General features: G+C 39.8%; 1 protein-coding gene across 1 annotated transcript; it reads right to left on the reverse strand.

Annotated features, from left to right (window-relative positions):
* Positions 1 to 8,625: 8,625 nt before the first annotated feature.
* LOC126062631 (olfactory receptor 139) lies at positions 8,626 to 9,573 on the reverse strand. Its single transcript, XM_049860343.1, has one exon. It carries the CDS (start codon positions 9,571 to 9,573, stop codon positions 8,626 to 8,628), a length of 948 nt encoding a protein of 315 aa, XP_049716300.1.
* Between the last annotated feature and the right edge of the window lie 279 nt (positions 9,574 to 9,852).

A 9,852-nucleotide genomic window follows, 5' to 3' on the forward strand; every position in this document is an offset into this window, starting at 1 on the left:
GATGGTGCCTTTACTTCACCTTCGTTCTTGAATAATATTTTTCCTGAATTTAGATTGGCAGTAACTTCCTTTCGGCAGGTTGAAGACATTGTTCTTTTGTCTTCTGCTTTCTTTTTTTCTTTTGAGAAGTCAGGTGTCAGTCTAATTGTTGTCCCTTGTATGCAAAGTGTTATTTTCTCAATGTGAGTGCTTTCAAGATTTCCACTTTGCCTTTATTTTTTTAGCATTTTTACTGCCATGTGTCTAGGTAGGTTGTAGTGAGTAAAAGGGAGTTCGGGCATTGACAGCTTGCATGCAGAGGGGGGCAGTTCCCCATAGCTAGAGACCTTCCAGAGCAAGCAGCTCAGGGAACCACAAGAAGGGGAAGAGGACAAGGAACTCCTAGGAGAGGAGAGAGGGCTTATGTGTGGGAAGGTGATGTCCATCTATATTTCCTTTTGGAGATTTTCTTTCAACTTGTTCTCCAGTTCCCAAATTCTTTCTTCAGCTCTATCTACGTTGCGAACAAACTTATTATTCTTAATTTTGGCTATTGCATCATTCTAAAATTTCTATTTGGTTATTTCTTATAGTTTGTAGATCTTTATTGCCATTCTAAATCTAAATCTCCTTGTAAAAATAATAGCCAAAGCTATTTTAAAGTTTGAATATGAAAATTTAAATACATGAAACCCCATGTGGTCTATTTGTACTATCTGTTGAAAAAGTAAGCATTGTTAACAGGCAAAAGAAAATACTCAGCTTTACTAGTAAGCAAAAAAGCAAAGCAAAATTGCGATATATTTTTGCCTCTCAAATTAGCAATGATTAAAAATAATTGATATTTTTCATAATATGTTGAAATAGACATGGATAATTTCTAAACGGAGACTAAGCTGCCTGTTGGTAGATAGTTTAGCAATATGTATCAAGAGAACTAAAATATTCATGTCTCATTTAAAAATAGCCACATCATAAGAGTAAAAAGAAACTATTAAATATTTAGAAATAAACTTAATAAAAAGCTGAGCTCTCTGTTTTTTAAAATCCTACACAACTCTTTCTGAATAAATGCATAGACTTTACCATGTCCCCATTTGGAAAGATTCAATACTGTAAAGATGTTAAGTCTCTCCAAATTAATCTGTATATTTAACACAGTTCTAATTAAAATCCCAGTAGTAGAAAATCTCAATCAGCAAAGTGATTCTATAGTTAAACTGGAAGAGAAAGTGTGTGAGGCTAATCATTTGGGAGGAAAAAAATAATAACAGAGAGTTTCCAGAATAAGATATGAATATGTATTATAAAGTGACAGAGTTGGATACATTGTGATATTGAAAGAGGAATAGACAGAAAGGTGTAGTAGAAAGAAAAGTTCAGAAGCAGACACAAGTGTATATAGACATTTAACATTGGATAAAAGGAAGTATTTCAAATTATTCAGAAAGCTATAGAGTTAAAAAGAATCGTATTTGTATATCACATTATGTATTAAAATGAATTTCAGATGTGAAAACTAAGATCATAAAAGAAGTAGTAGAAAATATTGATGAGCATTTACATACACTTGAGATGGGGAAAATAATTTCAACTATAACAGCCAAAACAGAAATCACAAAAGATTGATATACTTGACTACATAAAATTAAAAAAACTTATCCACCTACTCCCCCCTTATCAATTATCTCATTAACTGTCATTTCATCTTTAGGACAATAGTAAAAAATCTACCATCTAACTATTTTTTGCATTAACGACATACGTCTGGCAGTAATGATCACTAAGGTGCCAGGCAAGAGTAATACTGGCTGTGATGGTTAAGGTTATGTGTCAACTTGGCTGGGCCGTGATTTTCAGTGGTTTGGCAGTTATGTAATGATGTAATTTGGCAGTTATGTAATGATGTAGTCATCCTCCATTTTGTGATCTGATGTGATAATCCTCCATTTTTGCATAACACCAATCTTCTATAATGACCTTGATTTTTGGAACCTAGCTATGTTGGTAAGTGAGGAGAGGGTGCATGTCAAAAACACCATAAGCATTAATGAAAGACAAATATAAATAAGAAAAATATTTGCACAATATATGACAAAGAGTTATGCTTGCATTAATGTAAGAAGAAAATTCAGCCTTGCTCACAATCAAAGAAATGCAGACTAAAACAACAAGGGATATAGTGATTTATTTATTACATTATAAAGATTTTTCAAAATAGTAATACCTAGGTTTGGTTAGGGTTAAGAAAGTGGCCCTTTAACACTGAATTGGTAGAAAAATTAACGATACTGTTTAGTTGTTAATTTGGCAATATGCATAAAAATGTTGAAAATATACACATACATATGGGTCATAGTCTTAGTTACCTCGTGCTGCTATAACAGAAAAACCATAAGTGGATGGCTTTAACAACCCGAAATTTATTCCATCACAGTCTAGGAGGCTAGAAGCCCAAATTCAGGGCGCCAAAGGTTTTCTCTTTCTGTTAGCTCTGGGGGAAGGCCCTTGTCATCAATCTTCTCCTGGGTTTAGGAGTTTCTCAGGACAAGAACCCCAGGTACAAAGGACACACTACGCTCCTGGCTCTTCTTTCTTGGTGGTAGGAGGTCCCTTTCTCTGCTCGAGTCTCTCTGTTTTTTATCTTGTAATATAAAAGGTGATGCAGGCCACACCTCAGGAAAACTACTCTTATATCAGATCAGGGCTGTGACCTGAGTAAGAGTGTTGCATCACACCCTAATCCTCTGTAACATAATCGAAGCTTGCCTCATTAACCACAGGTAGAGATTAGGATTTATAACACATAGAACAATTACAACAGATCACAGAATGGAGGACTACCACACAATCCTGGGGATCATTGCCCAGCCAAGTTGACACATATTTTTGGGAGACACAATTCAATCCATGACCACTTAAGGAAATAACTATGTAAAGACATACCAAAGCATTGCCTCTAATAATGAAAAACTGGAAACAACCTAAAGATTCAAAATAAGGGGTTGTTTAGGGAATTCATGATGCAGTTTAAAAATTATGTAGCCATTGCAAATGGTGAAGCACCTGTATTTACTAACATGGAATTAAAAGAAAAAAAAAAAAAAACAGGCTCTGATAGAAGGGAGAGTGGGAGCACAGGGGGGTTCTGGAGCACAAAGTGGGTAGAAGAACACAATCGCAATAACCAGACAAAAGTGAAGAAACAGGGGCTGATGTTTCCTGGGAGGTTGAGACTTATGCCCAGGCATTCTCATTTTGAACACATCTTCTCTCTACTCACCACTTTACTAATGAGTCTTGCTAACATTGCTACTGAAAATCACCCATCACTAATTAGTCTCCTCTGCTGTGCTCTCTAAGGTCCCAGTTCCTTTCAGACTAAGGATCAAAAAGAAAGCAAATCTTTTCTGGGTACCCTTTCCCTCTGGTCTTATTAGGAAAGCTACAGAAGACAATCAGCAAATCCCTAGTCTTCTGTAGGCCCCAAGGTTGTATTATCTTGAACCCTCATTTGGGAGCTAATTAGATGATTCTGTTTGTGGAACTTCACAAGGACTTCATTCCCCAGTCCTGGCTCTGGCGGTTTCCATGGTAACCTTCATTAGAATAGTTTCCAGATGGGTATCTCCGGGGTCTCTGCTGAGCTGGGGAAGTGAACAAAGTTTCTCAATTACTTTCCTCTTGTCTAACAGATCAAAAGGTACTGAAGTGTTTAGGGTCCCAAGAGCCCAATCATGCTTCCTTCTGATGTCTATGAGGGAATTGTAAAAGACCGAGTCCTTTACCAGCTCATGAAATGGAATTGAGGGCCAGTGTGGTACAAAGGACATAACACTGGTGGGGAAGGCTGGGGGTTTGAAGAGTCATTCCCCGCTCTGGCCCTTGTTATAGAGAAGGCACAAACTCCAGAAATATGGTAACTCCTTCAACTCACAACCTGATGAAATTTTAATATCACCTTCTATGCTATGCCCATCAATGCAATAATTCTGTATCTCAATTCATTTGATCCTCAGAATAATCATTTGAAGTGCAGGTTATAACTCCCATTTCATAGATGAGAAAGCTAAGGCCCACAGAGAGGATCTGACCTGTCCACTGCAGGTAGCAGTGTTAGCCCAGAAATGAGGCCTCCCAACTTTACAATCCAATGCTGTTTTCACTTTATCACAGCTGATTTAATCCAACAATGTGCATGGGCTTCCCAGTTTACTGCTTGGAACATAGAAGATGCTTGATCAATATTTGTTTTTCCTTATAAACTGGCCTGGATAATTGCTAAATAAAGGTCTGAACTCTTTCAGGGCCCTGATATCTCTATCTCCCCAGATTGTACAAACATAAGCTCTAAAAACAAGGTTAAATATTTTCTGGCTGATGTTAAAAAATTCCTCACAAGCCCACTTCTTTCTGTTTTGGTTATTGCTGCCTCTCAGGCCTTCACGTCTGGTCTGACCCAGCCCTATCACCTTCAATGTGTGCATGTTTCCAGTTGCAAAGATCCAGCTTCTCCTTATCAGACATTCATTATAAACACGAATTGTTCCTGGGTTTATGCACCTGTTCTCAATCTTATAGCCTGTCTGTTTAATTGCCCTTAGTCCCTTATTTTTCCCCAGCCTTTGGTATCCTGTGTGGATCTGAGTATTTATCATGTATTAAGTGAATGAACAATCAATGTCCATGGAAGTCCAAACCAAAAAAAACCAAACCCGTTGCCGTCGAGTCAATTCCAACTCATAGCGGCCCTATAGGACAGAGTAGAACTGCCCCATAGAGTTTCCATGGAGCACCTGGTGGATTTGAACTGCCGACCTTTAGGTTAGCAGCCGTAGCTAACTACTCCACCAAAACCAAACGATGCAGTGCGTTGGGAAAATCTGGGGCAAAAGACTTCTGTAAAGTGTTAAAAAGCAAAAATGTCAGTTTCATGACTAAGGTATACCTCACCAAGCCATGGTGAGCATTTGAAAACCGGACAATGAAAAAGGAAGATAGAAGAATTGATGTGTTCAAACTGTGGTGTTGGCGAAGAACACTGGATATACCGTGGACTTCCAGAAGAACAAACAAATCAGTCTTAGAAGACATACAACCAGAATGCTCCTTAGAAGTGAAGATGTTGAGACTTTGGCTGGCTTACTTTGGACACATCATCAGAAAAGAAATCATGTCTAATAAAGTAGAGGGTCAGTGAAAATGAGGAAAATCCTCAATGAGATGGTTTATAAAGTTTTATCTGTGTTGTAGCATATATCAGAATATTGATATAAGAGCCATAACAATGGACTCAAATATACCAACAATCAAGAAGATAGTACAGGACTAGACAACATATCATTCTGTTATATATAAGGTCACCATGAGTCAGAGCCAACTGGATGGCAACTAACAACAACAACAACAACAAATGAATGAAAAAAGCCCAAGATACTTGAAAGGGACCAATTTTACAGGTAAAGGCACCTAAAGTCAGTATCACTCTGTCTAATGTTGAATTCTTTTGTGATTTACTGAAGGCTGAGAAGGAGAGAAGCAGGATCCCTGGGTGCTGCAAATGGTTAACACACTCAACTGCTAACCAAAATGTTGGAGATGTGAATCCACCCACAGGCACCTTGGAAAAAAGGTCTGGGAATTTACTTCTGAAAAATCAGCCCTTGGAAATCCTACTCTGACACACACAGAATCACCATGAATTGGAATAGAATTGATGGCACTGTTTTGGGAGAAGGCAAAGATGGTTAGTACTTCAAGGCTGTCCCACTTACTAACTATAATGGCTGCTTGCAAATCACTTAGCTTTTCTGTGTCCCTTGGCTTGTCTTTTTTTTTTTTTTAAGGAAATTAATGCCACATAAAATTAATGATTTTAAAGTGAACAGTTCAGTAGCATTTAGTATATCCACAAAGTTGTACAACCACAACCTTCATCTACTTCCAAAACATTTCATCACCCCGAAATAAAACCCCACAGCCATTAAGCAGTCACTTCCCATTCCCCACTATCTCCAGCCCCTGGCAACCACAAATCATTTTCTGTCTCTATGGATTTACCTAATATGGATATTTCATATAAATGGAATCATACAATATGTGACTTTTGTGTCTGACTTCTTAGCATAATGTTTTCAAAGTTTATCCAGAATTCCATTTCTCTTTATGGTGAATAATTTTCCATTGTACGAGGTATTGCCACATTTTGTTTATTCATTCATCATTCGTTGGACATTTGTGTTGTTTCCATCTTTTGGCAATTGTGAATAGTGTTGCAATGAACATGTGTACGTATGTACTTTTTAGAGTACCTGTTTTAAATTCTTTTGGTATATGTGGAAAAAAAGGCATGTGGTAATTCTATGTTTAACTTTTTGAGGAACTACCAAACTGTTTTCCACAGTGCCTGCTCTATTTTACAATCCCACTGGCAATGGACAAGGGTTCCAATTTTCCCACATCCTCATCAGCACTTATTGTTTTCTGGTTGTTTTTTGTTCCTTTTAGTATAGCCACCTTAGTGGGTGTGAAGTGATACCTCATTGTGGTTACACCCTTGCAGGGTCTCTGCAAAGTGAGGATAATAGAAGCTGACCTTCTTGCTTTCTCACATTGGCCCTGTCATTGTGGGTGACACTCAGCTGTGCTGGTTCAGGATTCCAGTGAGAACATATAGTTTAAAGTGCTTTGTAAATACTGTTATGTGCTAATAGAATAATAAGAGAAGACTTACTCTTGTTATAATTTTTCTGAGTCCTTGTAGCACCATTTTCTGTTCTGGACACATGGCAAGCCCCTAGCTGGTGGGATGCACGTAAGGGAAGAAGGTATTGTTGAGATGTGTTGAGTGCATCTCCAAGTGGAAGTACGTAGGTGCACAGGGCGTATACAATGACATCTGCTAAGTCTGACAGATGGATCATTGATGTCCTCGAATATTCATAGTTGTGTTTAGGAGTGATTATATCTGGAACATATTTCTTTGGATATGAGCTACCTGAAGTTGGGAGAGGGACTGACCTAAAACATCACTGGAAGTTCCAGGAGGCCAAAAGTCTATGTCCACAGGATGGGGAATTGTGAAGGGTGACTACTCATTAATCCCAATCAACCTTTTAGCAATTTTTATATAACTTCAGTCACTGTCTTCAATTGCAGTTATATAAAAAAGAGTCAAAAATAAGCAGCAGTGCAGGGGTCCTGGGAGGAGAGTCTGTTGTTGGTGGTGCAGGGATGAGTACTGACGTGCAATGGGAGTTAACATTTTAGTGTTCCGGATCAGGAGATCGGAGGAGTGGGGGGAAGGGCCCAGTGGGGGTGTTCCCTTACAGATAGGGACCCTTTGGTTCGGGTCTTAACTCAGAAGAGGAAGAATGGACAAGATGACCAATGACTACTTAATGTCTCTTCCAAGCCTCTGAATCTTGATCAAGTGAACACAGTGGCCTTGCTTTGGATGGGTCAACTTGCTAGTTTTCTCAAAGGTAAGGGTTACAGAGAAAACTTTTAAGATTGGAGAGTAAACACTATAGTCAACTCACTTTCCCCGCCCCCACGCACATTTTCACCATTAGCCTTTAAAAAAAAGGTCGTTTTCCTTGTTTTCCAAATTATAGAATTAAGTACAAAATTTCAGATAACACCAGAGTAAATGTAGTAAAAATTGAAAAACCTTCTCCATTTCTCACTGCTCCCCCCAGTCTGATTTCCCTCCACAAAGATAATCACCATCTTCAGCTCATGGGCTGAACCCAGGACTTTTTCATCACAGGTACATACACATGCCACATTATCACCCCTTTCTAAATTTAGCAATATGTGATGTACATCTTTCATGTCAATACATAAACTCTTCTTTTTAAACAAATTAAAATGATTTACATAAAACATTAACTACTTGTATTTCATAGTAGAGTTAAAAACAATTCACTTTAGAGCAAGAATTAAAGAAAGACAAACACTTTGGCATAACCTATTATCATTTATTTATTTATTATTATCCTACCTCTGTGTAACACGCTTCCAAATGAATGGAGAGTCTTTGGATGTTACAAGATTTTGCATGCTGGGAGTCTGCTCAGTTTTTGCTAACTAAATGCTCTCTTCTTAATCCTTTGCAAGAAAGAGAGACTTGTTTGGCTTTAGCTTCAGGCAGTTTCTCTTATCCTCGAGGAGAAATGAAATTGCTTTTCAGGCATGCAACACTAATCCTAGTCTTATTTTTTGAAGAAGAAAATACTCTGACACAAATGTAATTTTTTCAAGAATAAATACTCTGGCATAAATATAATTTGTCTTGAATAGGGAGTCAAACATTTTGTTTTTATTATCATATTAAATGAATTTCAATCAAACAGTCATTATACTAAAAAATATAAAATAGATTGTGTCTCAGTTTTCTAACGGGTTTGGTTTTGTCCTCCTTAATCCACTATCAGAGACTTAGATACTCTTTTACCTAAGCTTTATCCTTTCTCTTCATTTGAAGGCAAATTATATTCTATTCTGGCCCTTGCTATATACTTGCCTTGCATCCCGCAATCCAACCCTGAAGATTCATTCCCCCAGCCCATACCTAAGCCTTCAGTGGAAAGAAAGCCTACGGGGTGCTTAAGGAGGAAGGGATGCTTTGATATCCCTGCCTCCTCACTCTGGGGGCCTCTTCCCTGTAAGCACCCTCTTCAGGGCTCCCTGCACATCAGGGTTTCGGAGGCTGTAGATGACTGGGTTCAGCATGGGGCTGAGGATGGTATTGAGGATCCCAATCCCCTTGTCTTTGTCCGAAGCTGAGACTGAGCCCAGGCGCATGTAACTGAAGAAACCAGTTCCATAAAAGATACAGACCACAGTGAGGTGGGAGCCACACGTGGAGAATGCCTTCTTCCTCCCCTCAGCTGAGCGGATTCGTAGAACTGCAGCTGCGACGTGGGCATAGGACACAGAGATAAGGATCGTGGGGATCACCCCCATGAAGGTAGCCCCTGCAAAAAGCAACTGTCCATTGAGGTGAATGCTGGAGCAGGAAAGCTGGAAAAGTGGTGGGAGGTCACAATAGAAGTGGTTGACCACATTGGGGCCACAGAAGTCAAGCACAGACACAGCTACTGTGTGGGTCAGAGCATTGATGAAGGAGATGGTACAGCAAATGCCCACCAGAGCACCCTGGACTTCATGGCTCATGCGGGTGCTGTAAGTGAGGGGCTGGCAGATGGCCAGGTAGCGGTCATAGGCCATGGCTGTCAAGAGGTGACAGTCCACACCAGCCAGGAGGTGGAAGAAGAAAAGTTGTGAGATGCAGGCAGCATATGGAACTCTGCACTGGTGGGCCAGGAGACATATCAGCATTGGAGGAACAGTGACCGTGATGCAGCCAATGTCCAGCAGAGACAGGTTCCCCAGGAAGTAGTACATGGGATTGTGGAGCTTGGGTTCCACAAAGATGGCGGCCAGGATGCTAAGATTGCCCCCAATTGTGACTACATAGGCAAAGAGGAAGACAGCAAAAAGGATGGGTTGCAACCCTATGCTCCCTGTCAGGCCAAGGAGGATGAACTCCGTGACAGTAGTCCTATTCCCCTGGGCACCTGGATCCATAGGGCACTGTTGAGAGCTATAGTGGGAGGAGGAGACTTGGGCCTGCCAAAAGGGAGAGAGCAACACTTTGTAGGCACTTAACATATGTCTACTTGAAGTTGAGGTGATATGGCATGGTCACCCACCAGTTGGAATGGATACCAGCCTAGAGCTTGGCCAGGGTCCTGGAGGCACCTACTATGCCAGGCATCAACCCTATAGAGACTAGTTTGGGGATAATCCAGAGGATACCAGGAAAGGGACTGAGGTGGAGAGAACTACCTTTGGGGCCTGGGATGG

Source organism: Elephas maximus, chromosome 19, assembly GCF_024166365.1.
Source record: "Elephas maximus indicus isolate mEleMax1 chromosome 19, mEleMax1 primary haplotype, whole genome shotgun sequence".
NCBI classification, from domain to species: Eukaryota; Metazoa; Chordata; class Mammalia; order Proboscidea; family Elephantidae; genus Elephas; species Elephas maximus.